Below are 18,271 nucleotides of genomic sequence, written 5' to 3' on the forward strand. Positions count from 1 at the left end.
CAAAAAACCAAAAAAAAAAAAAAAACAAAAAAAAAACAAACCAAAATTGAATCTGGAATGAAGCCCCCGTAGAGTATTGAGGTTTCCCCCTAAGGCCCCGGAGTTTAAGGTGAGCAGAGGTTAGGAAGAGAAGGAAAATGGGAAGGGGTGTTGGTAACATGAGGAGAACATTTGTGTAGGGAGGCCCATAGCAGGAAGGAATGGGGAATAAGGGCATTGTTCAGGTTAGGGGTTTAGGTGTTGAAGGTAAGAATGGGTAGAGTTGAGGCTGGTGGCGTAGGTAGGTTGGTAGGCATTCAGTCCTGCGAGCTAGAACCACAAGTTTCTCCTCGGTTGGTGGCTTCTTGCACATTTCCATAAGCAGTCTGTCAAGTTTTGCCTTGTTTACTTTTGGAGACAGGGTCTCTCTCACTCGTGACCCTGGCTGGTCTGGAACTCACTAAGCTCTGACTACTGGTGCTTGGGTTTGCTGGGATTAAAGGCGTGCGCTGTCATGCTCAGAGGTGTGCTTGCTCACGTTGATGGGTATGGGCCAGGGTAGCACAATGCACGAGTCAAAGCAATAGGACGATCGTCAGGTCCTCAAGTTCCTGTCTCTTGGCTGTGGTGTAAGCCAGGCTAGTTAGCCTAAAAACTGCTGTTGTCTGTGTTCTTGTTCCCATTTCTTATAAGGGGACACTGGGATTACAGATCTTCATTATGGTTGGCTTTTGCCTGGGTTCTGGGGGCTCAAGCGCAGGTAGATGGGATTGTGTGGTCAATGCTTTTATCCACTACCGTTTCCTCAGACCTCAGTTGGATGACCAACCTTTCGGAATATTCCTCCAGTTGTCTGTTTGTTTTAGAAATCCCTCACATTTTACCAGTTACATGAGTTTTGTTGTTCCAGACGTACACTGACTGGTCCTTCAGCACTGTCGTCAGCTGACAGGTTTTCTCTAAGTTACTGTCTCTTTGCTGTTCCTGCTGTCCACTAGGACTGTCAACCTGGACTGTAGGCTCCCACTTGTGCTGCTTTACATAGTCACCTTTCTGTTTATTTCTCTCTGACACACATAGCACAGAGCAGAGAGAAGGAAGGAAAAATAAAAAAGCAGTCCGTAGTAATGCAGGCAGGGCTTAGCCATTCCTGAGGCGTTCTGAGGAAGTAGCTGTCGGCCAGTCCGGCCCTCCAAGATGCATTTTATTACCCTTCCGTGTGCAGGGGTTGGGGGAAAAGCTGCACCAGGCTAAGGGAATTAAGTGGGTCTTTGGTTTCCCCTGACAAACTGATTAAGTGTGTACCTGTGGGTTTTTTTTTTGTTTTTATTTATTTATTTTTTTTAGATTTCTTGTGTGTGCATTTTCCTGCCTGTGTTTGTGTGTGCACCACATGTGAATTTGGTCAGAAGGGCATTGGAGCCCCTGGAACTGGAGTTACGGATAGTTGTGAACCACTACATAGGTGTTGGCATTTGAACCTGTGTCCTCTGGAAGAGCAGCAAGCCCTTAACCATTGAATTCTCTGCAACTTCTGTTAATGCATTTCTAGGTCTGCTCTGTAGACCAGGCTGGCCTTGAGCTCAAATCTACCTGCCTTTTTCCCTCACTGGTACTAGGGTTAAAGGTGTATGCACAGACTTCATCTGTGGGTTTTGTTTTGTTTGTTTTTGAGACAGGGTTTCTCTTTGTAGCCCTGGCTGTTCTGGAACTAACTCTGTAGATCAGGCTGGCTTCAAACTCAGTGACCCACCTGTCTCTGCCTCCCCTGTGCTGGGATTACAGGCTTTGTCTGTATTTTGAGGTAAGGTCAGGTGTGGAGTTTTTACTTGTCTCAGTTCTTCAGAGCTCAATGTTTTTGATTTGGAACATTTTGGATCTTCTAATTGTTGGATGTTCAGCCTGTGTTTACCTTATGGATTCCTTCCTGTCTGCATCTATGCCTGCAGGCTAGAAGAGGGCGCCAGATCTCATTACAGATGGTTGTGAGCCACCATGTGGTTGTTGGGAATTGAGCTCAGGACCTCTGGAAGAGCAGGCAATGCTCTTAACCTCTGAGCCATCTCTCCAGTACTTCTTATTTACACTTTCTTCCACCTGGGAAATAAGCTGCCTGGCACCTACGATTATGTTTCTCCTAAAGTAAGCGTTAAGTACATTATTAAACATGTACTGAATAAATGAATGAACAATTTCTCCTACCTGAGTAGGGACTTATTTATTTATTATGTATACAATATTTTGTCTGCATGTATGCCTGCCCGCCAGAAGAGGGCACCAGATCTCATTACAGATGGTTGTGAGCCATCATGTGGTTGCTGGGAATTGAACTCAGGACCTCTGGAAGAACAGCCAGTGCTCTTAACCTCTGAGCCATCTCCAGCCCCAAGTAGGGTTTTTTTTTAAATATAGAAGTTACACTCATTTATTTTTTGTGTGTGTATGTGTATGTATATATTATATATATATAGATGTATGCATGCCATGGTGCACATGTGGAGGTCAGAGGACAACTTTGGGAGTTAATTCTGGGAATGAAATGCAGGTTGTCAGGCTTGGTGGCAAGTGTCTTTTCCTGTTGAGCCATGTAGATGGTCCTAGGATCTTAGTCAACTGTGCCTTCCTTTGTCTGACCAGTGCAATGTGGAATTAGAATGAGTCAGGTAGTGGTGGTGCACACCTCTAATCTCAGCACTTGGGAGGCAGAGGCAGCTGGATCTCTGAGTTTGAAGCTAGCCTGGTGTACACAGAGAAAGAGAAACCCTGTCTTAAAAGAATGAATGATTTCAGTGGTGTCATGTGGAATTAGAATGAATGATTTCCAACCTTTGGGGGATTGGGTGCCCGAGAGGAGTCTGGTACTTTGGGTGATGTGGTGGAGAGGCTGATGATGCCTCGGTGAGCGGAAGGGTCAGAAGGAGGACTGCCTGAGTCTGTGTTGGCGATCTTACACCTCTAAAGAAGCCAGGAATGGGAGGAAGAGTTGTTTTTCCGAGTGTCGGAAGAAGGGTTGTGGATGGCGTTCTTTCAGCTAGCATTTCTGGACGTCTTCATGCCAGGTGTTTTGCAGGGTTACAGGGTATCTCCTGAGGTGAGGGAAGCCTTATTGTTGAATCTAGTAGATGAGTTATGCTGTCCTCTCTTAGCTCTGGTTGGTTGTTTGGAGCAGGAGATGAGGGAGGAGGTCAGATAAGATAGAATTTGAGGAAACAGACCGAAGGACAGACAGCAGTGACGCAGGCTGATGGCCTTTTTGAACTCAGAAAGGGCATCTTCAGTGGCCTTTGCCTGACTCACTCCTGTTTTCCTCCACTTGTAGAATCCTTCAGCTCTTGGGACTCTGGTGAATCTCAGCAATGCACATCTTGGTTCCATCAAAACTCGGTGAGTCTTTAATTGACCCTCTTTCCTCAGGACGGTGTGGCTTCAGGAAGTAGGTTGTGCGTTTGCCTATCCTTTGTCCCCACCTTGTGGATTCAAGGTGTTTTCTCCGTTCTAGGAGCTGCGAGAGTTTTCCTTCTGTGAGCACACTTGAATTAGACTCACCATTTCCATCTCTCGTTCCCCACTAGATTAGCTCTGCTTCCTTCTTTGCTTGCTGCTCCACACACTTGGAGTCCTCCTGTGTCTCAGGAGATAGAAACCACAGTAAATCTAGAGATGGATCTTGCAAAGCCCAATGAAAATAAAAGGACGGTCAGTAGTTTCTCTGAAGTCTAGCTCCCACCTCCTTACCGCTCGCTCACTTGTTTGTAAGGTTTGAAGGCCTGTGTCTGCTGTCCCTGCTGGTAGGAGAGAGCCCCACGGAGTTCTTCCAGCAGCACTGTGTTTCTTGGCTTCGGAGCATTCAGCAGGTGTTGCAGGTAAGGATCTGCTCCCCCCGTCCTACTCCGGGAATGGGTCAGGTGTGCTCTTCGTGGCTTGCACATTAGCTCTGGGGACAGAATGATTGGAAACGTTTTTTTGCTTTGTGCACAGAGATTAAGCTTCAAATAGCGATCTTTCTAAACTTCCTGATAATTTTGTCTGTTAGCTTACATTGTAACTCTAAGCTTCACTGTTCCTTTCCTAAGAGGTGATCCCTCTGAAGTTCTTTCTGTAAGTGCTTGTGTGTGTTTCTGTCTATTGCTCTGTAACCCATCTAACTTTTTAACCTCTCTTCCTAACACCTCCGTGCCCTCTGCACTTAGTTATTTCATAAGCAATCCCTGTGCTAAGCTTAGGGTAAGAGGTGCTTGAACTCCACTTTGGATGTTTTTTAAATCTAATATAGGGACTGAGATAATAACCTTTTATGAACCAGAATTTTCAAATAACAATTTAGCTATGTGATTTCTGTTAAATACTTTACATTTTTGTAAAAATGGGGAAAAAATTCTTAGCATATGGGCCATACAAAAGCATATATTCACACACCACAGTTTGCAGATTTCTATTCTAATGGAAGTCTCTTGAGCTGAGAATAGTATAACTGATTGCAAAGTGACACCGACGGCAGTAAAGACTCGTTCTCTGAGAATATAGACAGGCACTCTGACCAGGGGTTAGAGGTTTACAGTATTCTAGGAGTATAAAAACTCCATACAGGGCTGGAGAGATGGCTCAGAGGTTAAGAGCATTGCCTGCTCTTCCGAAGGTCCTGAGTTCAATTCCCGGCAACTACATGGTGGCTCACAACCATCTGTAATGAGGTCTGGTGCCCTCTTCTGGCATACATGCAGACAGAATATTGTGTACATAATAAATAAATTTTTAAAAAAAAACCAAAACTCCATACAAAAGAAAGTTGGTCATTTGAAGAATTGTAAACATGGCAGGTTGGTGGGGTTGAGATGCATTTGGGGAGATAGGTGTAGGAGAACCAAGCAATAGGCTTTTATTTTATAAGGAATTTGGCTTTTATTCTCTGAGTAGTGGGAATTCTTTAGAGGTTCTAAGTTGATTTCTTGTCACTGTAACACAGTGCCACAGTTTGCGTAATCTATAAGGAACAGGTTTTTCTACATCGTGGTTCTAGAAGCTGGAACATGCAAGTTGAAGGGGAACCATCTCCTGAGGACCTGCTTGCTCCGTTATAACTGGGTGGACAGTCAGTGGAATCTGGGGTTGGGAATGAGAGAGAGAGAGTGCCAAGCTCCCTCTGTAAGAGGTCTACTGCTGCAGTAGCTTTATGACTCAGTAAGGTAGCTGCCTCAGCACTATTGTGCTGGGGGCTAAGGATCCAGTAGAGGTAGTTTGGAGGCTATGCAAACTGGAGTGGTGACGGTGGCATCTTCATATTTGAAAATTCCACTCTGGGTGCTGGGCGAGGCCTGGAAGCAGAAGGACCAGGTAGATGGCTGTAAGTGGAGTGGAGGAGAACATTTGCAGTGCCTGGACGAGGTGGTAGTGGTAGAGCTGATAGAGGTAGGTGGGTTTGACAGAGCCGAGTGAACAGTCTCATGATTGATTGGCTTCAGAGAGACTGTACGACCAGCACTATTTGTGGCCTTCAGAACATTGGAAGGCACTCAGGGCTCAGGGAATAAAAACCCTGTGAGTGTGACCAGGAGTGTTGAGCAGCCCTTTCAGTAGGACCTCCTCTTGATGTGGCCATGGCCTGGAAGAGGGCCTCTCTTGCTATGTTTTACCAGGAGGGTTGCCAGTGTTTAGCCAGTAGTGAAGCTGAGGGTGGTTTTGGTGTGTGTCCTTGCCACCACTGAGGTCTACACCATGCTGAATGGTCAGTGAGGAGGAGTGAGAGAGACTGAGACACACAGAGCAAGCCAAAGAGATAACCGGGATTGTGGGTTGGACAGAACCCAAGGTAAAAGGAGGGGTAAATCAGATTGTGGGTTGGATGGGTTCCAGGGGGAGTCCCTGAGGAAAGAGGGAGGAGTCACTTCTGTTTATCTTCCTGGGAGTGACCTCTGTTTGTACTCTAGAGGTAGAAGACTGACCCAGAGTCATTTACAGTATTAGTCAATGCGGTGAATGAAAGTGTTTTTGAGGAGCTGTAGACACAGGCTAAGACTGGCCTGGGGTGAGAGGCAACTGCGAGAAGAGGGATAGAAGAAAGGGGTACAAGATGCTTTCAAGATGCTGACTGTTGCTAGGTAGTGGTAGCACACGCCTCCTTTAATCCCAGGCTCCCAGGCAGGGGCAGGTGGATCTCTTTGAGTTCAAGGCCAGCCTGGTCTACAAAAGTTAGTTCCAGGACAGGCTCCAAAGCTACAATGAAACCCTGTCTCAAAAAACAAAAAAGATGCTGACTGTCAGATGAGCCACAATCAGACAGCTCTTTTTTTTTTTTTTTTTTTTGGTTTTTTGAGACAGGGTTTCTGTGTAGCTTTGGTGCCTGTCCCGGAACTAGCTCTTGTAGACCAGGCTGGCCTCGAACTCCCAGAGTTCAGCCAGCCTCTGCCTCCCGAGTGCTGGGATTAAAGGCGTGCGCCACCACCGCCCGGCAATCGGACAGCTCTTGAGATTTGGGGGTAGAGTTTCATATTTGCTCAAAGACAGGTTCTAAGGTGGGGGCATCTCAAGCCTGTGTACATGTGAGTAGGGGAGAGAGGTCGTGTGTGGACAGGAGGAAGGGAGGTGGAAGGATGATAAGGATGCCTAAGTTTTCTGGTTTGGGAGTTGGAAACTAAGGTAGCCCCAGTCCTTGGCTTCAGATTTTTCCTGCCACATTGAAGACAAGGCCATGCAGGATGACAGTGGTGGGATTGGGATTGCAAGTTTAATGGAGAAAGCTAGCTGGGGAGATGTGTAGTAGGATTGCTGGACAGTGTTGAAGGCCTATTTGTATGTAGTTCATGGGCCCAACTGTTCTTTCTCTTTTTTTTTTAAAGATTTATTTATTTTGTACACAATGTTCTGCCTGCATGTGTGCCTGCATACCAGATTTCATCATAGATGGTTGTGAGCTACCACACCATGTGGTTGCTGGGAATTGAACTCAGGACCTCTGGAAGAACAGCCAGTGCTCTTACCTCTGAGCCATCTCTCCAGCCCCCCAACTGTTCTTTCTTTTTAAAATTAGTGGATTTGTCAAGCTGGCTTAGTGGATAAAGCCACTTGCTGCCAAGCCTGCTAACCTTAGTTCAGTCCTAGCCATGATGGAAGGAGAAGCTGACTCCTGAAAGTTGTCCTCTGACTTCCATGCTCTTACCTTCACAAGTAAACTAAGAGACAGATGCAGGGAAGGGGAGAGGAGAAAAGGAAATGAATTATTTCTGAGCTAAGTGAAAACCCAGGCTGTCATCCCCAGCCCTCCTACCTCAGCTCCTGACTATAGGCACAGCAGTTGCCCGGCTGTCCATGTTTCTTAGTTCATGCTCTCGTCTGTGTGGTTGGCACATGGCCTCCTCTGGTTTAGAAGAAGGTATGTTCTAAGGGATCCCCCCCCACCCCCCAGGTTCCTGTTAATTTTTCCAGATAAGTCCTGAAACCAAATAGCTTTTCCCCATGAATTCCAGGGTGGGTGCGAGTCAGACTTGGAGAGGTGGGGCAGACAAATGCAATATGGGAGAATAAAGACCTTTGAGATCTACTAAACATGAGCCTTTAAGAGGTGTGGCTTTGCTACTTTTTTTCTTCAAACAAATTTCCTGCGACCCAGATTATTATTTTTGAGGTTATGAGGATGGAACCCAGTTACCTCATGCATGCCAGGCAAGTGGACATCCCCAGTTTTCCAGACACTAGATGGATATTAAAATGTAAACATGTCCTTTCTGTAGACATAGGTTCCTTCTGTAACCTCTTTCTTGTTGATGGTAAATGATGTAAATGGTAATATCCATACTAGCTGTAGTGTTGTTACACCTCCTGTCCTCCTGGTGGCAGTGAAGGTTAGGTTTGCAGCATGGTGCTTTGCTTTTAGTCCCAGGACTCACCACCTACCATTGAACTGGCTGTGGCTATCCTGAGGGATCTGCTCCGATATGCATCCCAGCTTCCTACACTGTTCCGGGACATCTCCACTAACCACCTTCCTGGGCTTCTTACTTCCTTGCTGGGCCTCAGACCAGAGGTGAGACTTTTTCAGACTGTTTGGATTAAAGAATGTTATGGGGCTGGGCGGTGGTGGCTCACGCCTTTAATCCCAGCACTCGGGAGGCAGAGGCAGGCGGATCTCTGTGAGTTCGAGAACAGCCTGGGCTACAAGAGCTAGTTCCAGGACAGGCTCCAAAACCACAGAGAAACTCTGTCTCAAAAAACCAAAAAAAAAAAAAAAAAAAAATGTTATGGGAACTGCTTAGGGATTAGGATTTAGGAAGTGTGAGGAGAAGAAAATGGTGACTATTAAGGAGAAGGAGCTTAGGGGCCTGGGTGGAGACGGAAGGGTGTGGGCTATTGCTGCTTGGCCTCTTCCTTCTGATTTCTGCTTTTCCCACAGTGTGAGCAGTCAGCTTTGGAGGGAATGAAGGCTTGTGTGACCTATTTTCCTCGGGCCTGTGGCTCTCTAAAAGTAAGTACTTATGAAACTGTGCTAGGTCTCCCTTAGATTCCATCCCTGCCATTGGTCTTCACAGTGAAGACAATGACATAAATTACCTGCCTACAATGAGTAGGGCTAAGAGCTTGTGTCTGTCTGATGCTAAATTTTATGTGTATGAGTATTTTGCCTGTGTGTTTCTCTATGAGCCATATGTGCCTATGGAGGCCAGAAGGGTGTTGGCTCTCCCGGAACTGGAGTAAACAGATGATTGTGAGCTGCCACATTGGTGCTGGGAACCTATGCTGGGAACCGAACCTAGGAACCCTCTGCAAGAACAGCCCCTACCACCTCCAGACCTTCTTTTTAATGATGACCCGACCTCTGAGCTGCACTTCCAAGTCCCACCCTCAACCCCTTCCTCCTTCTGTTCTGCCTGTTGGGTCTCTAGAATGCCCTGCCTAGTTTTCTGCTGCCCTGAGACACCCAGCGTTCCTCCAGGAAGAGTGCAGCTACAGAGACTTAATCAACACTCCCCCTTTGTTTCTGGCTTGTTTTCCTGCTTTTAACTACCCTTGTTCAGACCAAGAGCAACATGGATTTGTCTTGGATTGGTTGCTTGCCACCAAGCCTGCTGTATCTTTCCTTGCCAGTTTCAAAGACTTGTTCTTAGAATTGACCCTAGCATATCAGCATTTTCTCTCCCTTTCCCATTAAGCCAAGAACTTTTCGCCTTTTCACCTAAAGGAAGTACTTTACAGCTTCTTTTTGGCTTGCCTGAGTTGACAGCATTTGAAGTCATCATAAAGTAACATAAGGGTTGTTTGAAAGCAGCACTGTGGTACTGTAATTGTCTGACAATGGATCGATCCCTAAGGTCTGAGAAAGAAAATGAAGTTTTGTACAACTCAAGAGCAATCTGTTGGTACAGTTGTTCTGATTTATTATTAGAAGTTGTTAAGCCCTTGTACCCAGTTTGTAACTTAAATTTTATGATAGGTAAGTGTGTATAGAAAAAACAGACTGGGGTGGTGGTGCTCTAGGGTGGCTGAGGCAGGAGGATCATGAGTTTGAAGTTAGTCTAACTTGTATAGTGAGATTTTAAAAGACATTCAGAATAAATAAACATAAAACCTACTATATGTGTGATTGGGAATTATTTAAAACCTACTGTGTGTGTGTGTGTGTGTATGTGTGATTAAAAAAAATACAACCTACTTTTTTTCTTTAAAATTTGGAATTTGTGGTTTGAACCATCTGCTGGAAGTCTTGATACATATTCTTTGTGGATAAGGGTATGTGTGTCACTAACTAGTTATCTCCGGTTTGTGAAGTCTCAAAGCAGGTATTTCTCAGGGGCCGTATCTGTACTGATCCTTTATTTTCAAATGGGTGCGTGTAATCACAGCTAATAGAAGTTACAAGTGATAGGACAGGGTTTTTGTTTTTTCTTTTCTGATATGGAGCGAACTCAATCCAGCCACTGAGTTACATCCTTAGCCTCTCAGAGTTACAGTTTGAGCTCATAAAACAAAAGTGCAGGGAATCACGAACATTCTGTTTCAGTTAAAGGGTTCAGAGTAGTTTAAAATTGTAGACTAGGGTTGCCAAGATGGCCTAAAGGGTAAGGCACTTGCCACCAAGCATGATGGCTTGATGGGTTTGATTTCCAGAACCCATATGATAGAAGGAAAAAGTCAACATAAGGGGCTGGAGAGATGGCTCAGAGGTTAAGAGCACTGACTGCTTTTCCAGAGGTACTGAGTTCAATTCCCAGCAACCACATGGTGGCTCACAGCCATCTGTAATGAGATCTGGTGCCCTCTTCTGGCCTGCAGGCATACATGAAGGCAGAGAGCACTGTAATATATCTAATACAGAAGTCTTTAAAAAACCTACAAGGCATGAATGTGTGAAAACCCAAAAATTAAGAATAAACCTTTACAATAGCATATGCAAATTTATTAACAGGTTGAATAAGATCTTTAAGAAAATTTATATATGCATGTGTGCATATCCCATGTTGTACATGGGAAGTTGGAGAACACCTTTTAGGAGTGGATCTCTCCTACTGTGGGTCTGGTCGTTGGGCTTACATAGTTACACTCTTACCAGATGAGCCAGCTCAGGCCATGCTTTAGTGTAGTAATTTAAGGCAGAGAGCATTCCTTCAGTGACTAGGAGAAATACAGAAATAAAAATTCCTTTAGTTACCTGTCCTCAGGGACTTTATAGGAGTATAGGCACACCTAGAGGCCACAGGAATATGAAGGGCCGAGAACTCTCTGGTTTCCCTGGGGCACTGTACCTGGTGAGTTTAAAGGAAGCAGTCGCAGGTGGCTGCTGTGGCAGAGCTCCCATTCTGCTGGTATGAGGTCAGCAGGGTCTGCGTCAAGTAAGCTAAATCTAGGTAGCTGGTCTCCAGAAGAAGTTACAGAAAGCACATATCAGGATTGTCCACAGTGAGGAACTGGGAGGGAAGGCGAAGCTGAAAACTGTCAGGGTGACTCAGCCCTCTTTCTAGTATGAGAACCTAACATTCACAAAGGGTGCCATGGCACCTTAGAATTAGAGTTCACTATAGAACTAGGTTTTGTCAGTTCTGTGATTTGAATTTGTGATGCATGCAGTTGATATGTTAAGGTGTGTTACTCTTTTGGTTTTTCGAGACAGGGTGTCTCTGTGGCTTTGGAGCCTGTCCTGGAACTAGCTCTTGTAGACCAGGTTGGCCTAGAACTCACAGAGATCTGCCTGCCTCTGCCTCCCGAGTGCTGGGATTAAAGGCTGTGCCGCCGCCACCACACGGCAAGGTGTGTTACTCTTAAAATGTGAAAGGAACAGATGAATTCATTGCTGACAGCTATGGGTCCTGCTGATAAGCATATTTGTTTGCATTTAAAATTTAGAGTTATAGCCAGGCTGGAAGCACATGTGAGTTCAAGGCCAGCCTGGTTTCCAAAGTGAGTTCCAGGACAGCCAGAGTTAGGCAGAGAGACCCTGTCTCAAAAACAAATAACAACCAGAAAAAAAGAAAGAACAATGGAGAGATAGTCTATATTCTACTTACAGTTGCTGAAACTAGTGATGGATCCCCTATTACTCATGTATTCACAAGCCCCACTTTTCTACCCCAAGTAAATTGTGGCCCTTAGACTGAACACTTATCCAGGCTTGTATCAGGCAGAGGGTTTGCTGACAGCCAGGTGGCAGCTGTGAGATTCGCTGCCTTTGCTCTGTCCCCACCCCGACCCCAGCCTGTTCTTAGGACCTAGTCCTCTGGGTAGTACACTAATTCCAGCCTGGGTCTTTATTTCTGTATTTCCGCTTGTAGAACTGGAGTGTATTTATGCTTTTCAGACCCGTCGTTTTAGCTTCAGAGAGAAAGATGACTGTCATTTGCAAAAACTAGCAGAGGGAGCCCAGTTGTTTTTTTAGGGGGTGTAGGGGCCCAGGAAGGAGGCTGAGAACCAGAGCTCATGTGCAGCGTCTATCACAGAAATGCACCTGACCCTCCCCTTAGATGCATCACGCTTCCTGTGTCTATAGGAAAGCACATCTCAGGTGGAATGACTGCTGTGGAGACCCTTGTCTCTGCCCATAACCTCTTCCTTCCTTCCCTCCTCCAGGGCAAGCTGGCCTCTTTCTTCCTGTCTCGGTTAGATGCCTTGAATCCTCAGCTCCAACAGGTAAAGGGAAGGGAAAAGCACAGAGCCCAGGGGCTCTGACCTGGGGTATCTTTTATGGCTCATTCTTAGCTGTTGAAATAAGGAGCGGCGGGGCTGCGTCCCCAACACCCCGGCCGCTTGGCTAGCTCATGCCCGAAATAACAACACACAAACTGTATTCATTTAACTGCTTGACCCATTTCTATCTAGCCTCTTCTAGGCTAACTCTCGCACCTGGACTAGCCCATTTCTAGTAATGTGTGTAAGCACCCCAAGGTGCGCTTACCGGGAAGATTCTAGCCTAAGTCCATCCTGGGTCTGAGGAGCTTCATTGCGTGCATCTGCCAGGGAGAGCAGAGCATGGCGTCTCTCTAGGAGCAGAGGAGAGTCTGACCTCACTTCCTCTTCCGCCCAGAATTCTATTCTGTTTCCTCCTCCCATCTATCTTTTAACCTATCAGGGCCAAGGAGTTCCTTTATTGCTTAACCAATGAAATCAACAGATTGATATATGACACTCCCACATCACTTAGCCATTATTTCTTACAATGTTTGGGTCCTTTCTCGCTTTCTTCCTGTTAGCATACACAATTGCTAGTTTTTGTCCTCTTGGAGACTTCCGCCTCACTGTTCCTTGAGCTCTTGTTGATCTCTGTTTCTCTCGGGCATTTTAGTGGGGTGGGAGACCAATGGCTGAGCTAGTTCCTTTCTGACCAGCTTTGGCCTGCAAGTGTTCCTCCAGGTTGTGACCAGCTTTCTGCCCTTTTGCAGCTGGCCTGCGAGTGTTACTCCAGGTTGCCCTCTTTAGGTGCTGGCTTTTCCCAGGGCCTGAAGCACACAGAGAACTGGGAGCAGGAGCTGCACAGCCTGATGACCTCACTGCACAGCTTGCTGGGGACCCTGTATGAGGGAGCAGAGACCGGTAGGGACTTTGTGGTCAGGAGATGGGCTTCCACGGGTTGTGGCAGGAGGGAACAGGAGGGTGATCCAGAGACGTGGGATAGTGGGTTTCTGGGCATCAGGAATGAGACCATAGGTGGGTCATCTACCACAAATGGAAAGATGGGGCTGAACAGAGTTCAGAACACTGCGCCTCCAAGATCAGGGTTTGAGTCCCATCACCCACACGGCAGCTCACACAAATGAAAGAGGCGGGATGGGAGAAAGACAGAGTGTACAGGTGGTTGTGTTGCTGCCCAGCTCCTGTGCAGAGTGAAGGCCCTGAAGTAGAGACGCTGCTTTCCCAGTCAGAAGATGGTAACACTCATGTCCTCCTCCAGCTTCGGCAGAGGTTTTCAGGACTGGCCCGTTGCCTGGGGCTCATGCTCAGGTATGTAGGTATTGGAGGGATGGTCTTGAGCTGGAGAAGTTGAGGTGGGTGTGTGGAGTCAAGCTGTGGTGACTGCCCTGAGGTTCTCTTTGCTCTGGTTCTCTAGCTCTGAGTTTGGGGCTCCTGTGTCCGTTCCTGTGCAGGAGATCCTGGACCTCATCTGTCGGATCCTCAGCATCAGTAACAAACATATTGTGAGTGGACTTTATCTTTCATATATAGCCTTGCTCAGGACCCTGGGCACCTCAACACCCACACTGCCATCTCTGTCCTGACATGTGTGTGACTCTCAGTGGACTCGCTCACACAAAGCAGAGCCACCTGTGGCCAGTTCAGAGTGTGAATTTGGGGATGAGCTAAGGCGTTGTTGAAGGGCTCAGCTGTCCTCTCCTGCAGGATGGGAGGTGGGTTTGGTTTGATTTGGCAGGGAATGGGTTCATGTTGTACAGTCTGATACACCTGCTCTCTTTCTGTGTTTCTCTGGTTCTCCTTTTCTTTCTCCATCTTCTTTTGCTGAATTTTCCTCCAGAACTTGCATGGGGATGGTCCTCTCCGGCTGCTGCTGCTGCCCTCTATCCACCTTGAAGCCTTGGACTTGCTGTCCGCACTGATCCTTGCGTAAGTGTGGTCATGGTGTGGAGAAGGGAGTGGACATACTGGAGGTGAAGGCCACTGTTCCATCCTCTCTGCCCCCAGGTGTGGCGGCAGACTCTTGCGTTTTGGGGCCCTGATCAGCCGCCTGCTTCCCCAGGTCCTTAATACCTGGAGCACTGGGAGGGACACTCTGGTTCCAGGCCAGGAGAGGCCTTACAGGTGATTATCCAGGCAGGGGCTAGAGTGGAGAGGGTGGTGAGAGTGTGCGGGTGCCCAGGGGCTCCGGCGTCTCAGCCCTCCACTTACTCTCTGCTTTCCTTGCTCCTGCTCCAGCACCATTCGGACCAAGGTTTATGCTATCTTAGAGCTGTGGGTGCAGGTTTGTGGGGCGTCTGCAGGCATGCTCCAAGGAGGGGCCTCAGGAGAGGCCTTGCTCACCCACCTACTCAGTGACATCTCTCCACCAGCAGATGCTCTTAAGGTGAGACCTTGGCTCCTGGCGCCCCCACCCCCACCCCCCGCCTGTTTCCTGACTGTCCTGACTTCTGGTTTGCTTGTATATGTGACTGTATCTCCTTTACCACAAGCTGTGCAATGCCAGGGGAAACTCTGATGGAAACTTGCAAAGTGGGAAACCAAGTGCCCCTAAGAAGCTGAAGCTCGATATGGGAGAAGCTTTGGCCCCATCCAGCCACAGGAAAGGAGACAGGAACGCCAACAGCGATGTGTGTGCGGCTGCACTAAGAGGTGGGCCGATAAGCCAAATCCAGTTGGCAGAGTAGATCGATCGTGCAGGAGCAGACACAGTCATGCCGCCTTGAACATTCTGCTGTCCTGCTTTTAGATTGGGGATCTGGTAGCTTTTCCTGGTCTTCCAAGGTCTCAGTTTAATTTACTCAGGCACTTTACATATGCACTGTGTGTGGCAGGGGCAGCACGAGCACTTGGGGAATCCATGGATCCATGCCCGTGGAGTTCATGTGCCCCGCAGAGCAGGATGGTGTGGGGATTCCCTGTGTCCAGTGCATCTGTAAATATAGGCAGCAGTTATGCAAATGCCATACAGTTAGTCGATGACTGTCCTTTGGGGCTCATGCATTCTTACTGTCTGTCATGTATACTTACTGTCAAGGTGAGGCCAGTTCTCAAGTATACAGATAGAACTGATAATGTCTTACTGCATTATCATCCCCATTTTATACCAGTGGAAGAAAACTGAGGGGGTAAATGCCTTGCCCTGGGTAGGCAGTGGCAGAACTGGGTGCCCCTGTAGGCCTGTGTGCCTTTGCAGTTCTCTGCCTCTGACATGCCGTTCTCTTCTCAGGCCTCAGCCGGACCATCCTCATGTGTGGGCCTCTCATCAAGGAGGAGACTCACAGGGTTAGTGTCTGGGGAGGGGCCACTGCTCTGTGCACTTGGGAGTGTTTGCCCCAGAGGTGGACCCACTGAAACCTGGGAACAAAGACCCTGGCTATGAAGGGTTAGGTGGCTGTGGTAGCGTTTCTAGACTCACTGCTTTCTTTCCAGAGACTTCATGATCTAGTCCTGCCCCTGGTCTTGAGTGTGCAGCAGGGTGAGGTTTTGGGCGGCCCCCCTTACAGCAGTTCCTGCTGCCGCCGAGAGCTCTACCGCCTGCTGCTGGCTCTCCTGCTGGCGCCTTCCCCTCGCTGCCCACCTCCTCTTGCCTGTGCCCTGAAAGCTTTCTCTCTTGGCCAATTGGAAGATAGTCTTGAGGTAATTGCTCATTGGGTCAGATCTTTATTTGATTCCTGGGTTCTTTTGTTCTGATGTTTGCCTCTCAAGACCCCGTGTTCCTGATGTTCTTGTCCTTCTCTTTCTTAGGTCTCCTCTTTCTGCTCAGAAGCACTAGTGACCTGTGCTGCCCTGACACACCCCCGAGTTCCTCCCCTGCAGAGCTCAGGCCTTACCTGCCCCACACCTGCCCCAGTTCCTCCTCCTGAGGCCCCATCTCCATTCAGGGCCCCAGCCTTCCATCCTCCAGGTCCCATGCCCTCCATCGGTGCTATGCCATCTCCAGGCACAATATCTTCAGCAGGCCCATTGCCCTCAGCAGGCCCCATTCCCACAGTAGGCTCCATGTCCTCAGCTGGCCCTATGTCATCCACAGGCCCGGTGCCCTCTCGCCCTGGTCCTCCAGCCACAGCCAACCACCTAGGCCTCTCTGTCCCAGGCCTAGTGTCTGTCCCACCCAGGCTCCTTCCTGGCCCTGAAAACCATCGTTCAGGCTCCAGTGAGGACCCTGTCCTTGCTCCTACTGGGACCCCTCCACCTAGCATACCCCCAGATGAAACTTTTGGAGGGAGAGTACCCAGGCCGGCCTTTGTCCACTATGATAAGGAGGAGGCATCTGATGTGGAGATCTCCTTGGAAAGTGACTCTGATGACAGTGTGGTGATTGTACCCGAGGGGCTTCCATCCCTGCCACCTCCACCACCGTCAGGCAGTCCTCCCCCTGTGGCTCCTCCTGGTCAACCAACAGCCTCCCCTCCTGTGCCAGCCAAGGAGGATTCTGAAGAACTGCCGGCAACTCCAGGGCCTCTGCCCCCACCCCCACCCCCTCCCCCACCTGTTTCTGGTCCTGTGACACTTCCCCCACCCCAGCTGGTCCCTGAAGGGACTCCTGGAGGAGGACCCACAGCCATAGAGGAAGATTTAACAGTTATTAATATCAACAGCAGTGATGAAGAGGAAGAAGAGGAGGAGGAAGAAGAGGAAGAGGATGAAGATGAGGAAGAAGAAGACTTTGAGGAAGAGGAGGAAGATGAGGAAGAGTATTTTGAGGAGGAAGAGGAGGAAGAAGAAGAGTTTGAGGAGGAATTTGAGGAGGAGGAAGAGGAAGGTGAACTAGAAGAGGAGGAGGAGGAAGAGGAAGAAGAGTTGGAAGAAGTAGAAGATGTGGAGTTTGGCTCAGCAGGAGGAGAGGTGGAAGAAGGTGGACCTCCACCCCCAACGCTGCCTCCTGCTCTGCCACCTACAGACTCCCTCAAAGTACAGCCCGAGGCAGAACCTGAACCTGGGCTTTTATTGGAAGTAGAAGAGCCGGGGGCAGAGGAGGTGCCAGAGCCTGAGACAGCTCCCACCCTGGCCCCTGAGGTGCTCCCTTCCCAGGAGGAGGTGGAGCAGGAAGTGGGGAGCCCTACAACAGGGCCTCCTCAGGAGCTTGTTGAAGATGAGTCCTCTGCTCCCCCTACCCTGGTGGAAGAAGGGAATGAGGGTGGAGGTGACAAGGTGCCAACCCCACCTGAGACACCTGCAGAAGAAGAGATAGAGGCAGACGCAGAAGCCGCAGCTCCCCAGGAAAAGGTGACGACAGGGTTGGCCAGGGAGGGCATGGGTGGAGCACTGGGCCTGGAGGAAGACTGTGGCTGCTACCTAAGGGGAGAGGCTTGCTCCAGCCTGGCCTGCTTTCCCATGTATTGACTTTGAATTTTGTGTCTTTGTCCCTAAAAGGAGCAAGATGATACAGCTGCCATGCTGGCTGATTTCATCGATTGTCCCCCTGATGATGAGAAGCCACCACCTGCCACAGAGCCTGACTCTTAACCCCTTCTGCACCCGAACACTTTGTATACAATAAAGTTATGTCTGTAGATATTTATGTTGCTCTTGTCACACTGTCTGCCGTGGGAGCCCGAGTGAGTGCCAGGGTTTGTTGCATCTTCTCCAGATGTGTCCACTGTTTTCTACATTGGCCCGAGGAAGAACCGCTGGCCTAAAGAAGTAGCCAACTGCCCTGTCAGTAAGTTAGTGTTGGAGTTTTCGATTCTTGTCCTCTGTTTTCTGTAGGAGCTTGCTATGTAGCCCAGGCTGGCCCTGAGTTCATAATCTTGGGTCAGCTTCCTTTTCAAGGGCTGAGGTTGTATATGTGCCCCACATCCCTCTGTTGTCTGATGTCACGTGAGCTCACATGCCTATGAGTGTTGATGCAGGGCTATGGTGATTTCAAGGTTAGCAGTTAAACTGATTTTTTAAAAAACTTTGCGTAAGTTTAACACTCCTCCCCCCCCCCCGAGAAATTGTTAGAATATATAACGTCTGCCTAGATCCACCAGTTGTCAGCTTTTTTCCTACCTATCTAGATCTGTATCTATAGATAGGCCTATATATATGTATGTATGTATGTATTATGTTGCTGAATTTGGAGAGTAGCCATCATGGTCTCTCCAGTGTTACCTGAGATTAAGAACACAATACTGACTGGGCAGTGGTGGTACACGCCTTTAATCCCAGCACCAGGCAGGATCTCTGGGAGTTTGAGGCC

At 48.3% G+C, this 18,271-nt stretch overlaps 1 protein-coding gene across 1 annotated transcript in view; it reads left to right on the forward strand.

The window, feature by feature from the left end:
• Window positions 1–17,604, forward strand: part of Pelp1 (proline, glutamate and leucine rich protein 1) — an 18,647-nt gene extending 1,043 nt beyond the window's left edge. The window contains exons 2-17 of the mRNA XM_050162683.1: window positions 3,299–3,363; window positions 3,737–3,842; window positions 7,847–7,996; window positions 8,363–8,434; window positions 12,028–12,087; window positions 12,837–12,987; window positions 13,266–13,395; window positions 13,502–13,589; window positions 13,925–14,013; window positions 14,092–14,208; window positions 14,323–14,470; window positions 14,577–14,736; window positions 15,314–15,369; window positions 15,517–15,723; window positions 15,832–17,313; window positions 17,461–17,604. Of these exons, the coding sequence (XP_050018640.1) occupies window positions 3,299–3,363; window positions 3,737–3,842; window positions 7,847–7,996; window positions 8,363–8,434; window positions 12,028–12,087; window positions 12,837–12,987; window positions 13,266–13,395; window positions 13,502–13,589; window positions 13,925–14,013; window positions 14,092–14,208; window positions 14,323–14,470; window positions 14,577–14,736; window positions 15,314–15,369; window positions 15,517–15,723; window positions 15,832–17,313; window positions 17,461–17,553 (3,174 nt within the window). The 3' untranslated portion in view covers window positions 17,554–17,604. The remainder of the gene's footprint in view (window positions 1–3,298; window positions 3,364–3,736; window positions 3,843–7,846; window positions 7,997–8,362; window positions 8,435–12,027; window positions 12,088–12,836; window positions 12,988–13,265; window positions 13,396–13,501; window positions 13,590–13,924; window positions 14,014–14,091; window positions 14,209–14,322; window positions 14,471–14,576; window positions 14,737–15,313; window positions 15,370–15,516; window positions 15,724–15,831; window positions 17,314–17,460) is intronic.
• Window positions 17,605–18,271: the final 667 nt, after the last annotated feature.

Source organism: Alexandromys fortis, unplaced genomic scaffold (genome assembly GCF_014885135.2).
Source record: "Alexandromys fortis isolate MF-2015 unplaced genomic scaffold, M_Fortis_MF-2015_v1.1 scaffold_84, whole genome shotgun sequence".
Classification (NCBI taxonomy): domain Eukaryota; kingdom Metazoa; phylum Chordata; class Mammalia; order Rodentia; family Cricetidae; genus Alexandromys; species Alexandromys fortis.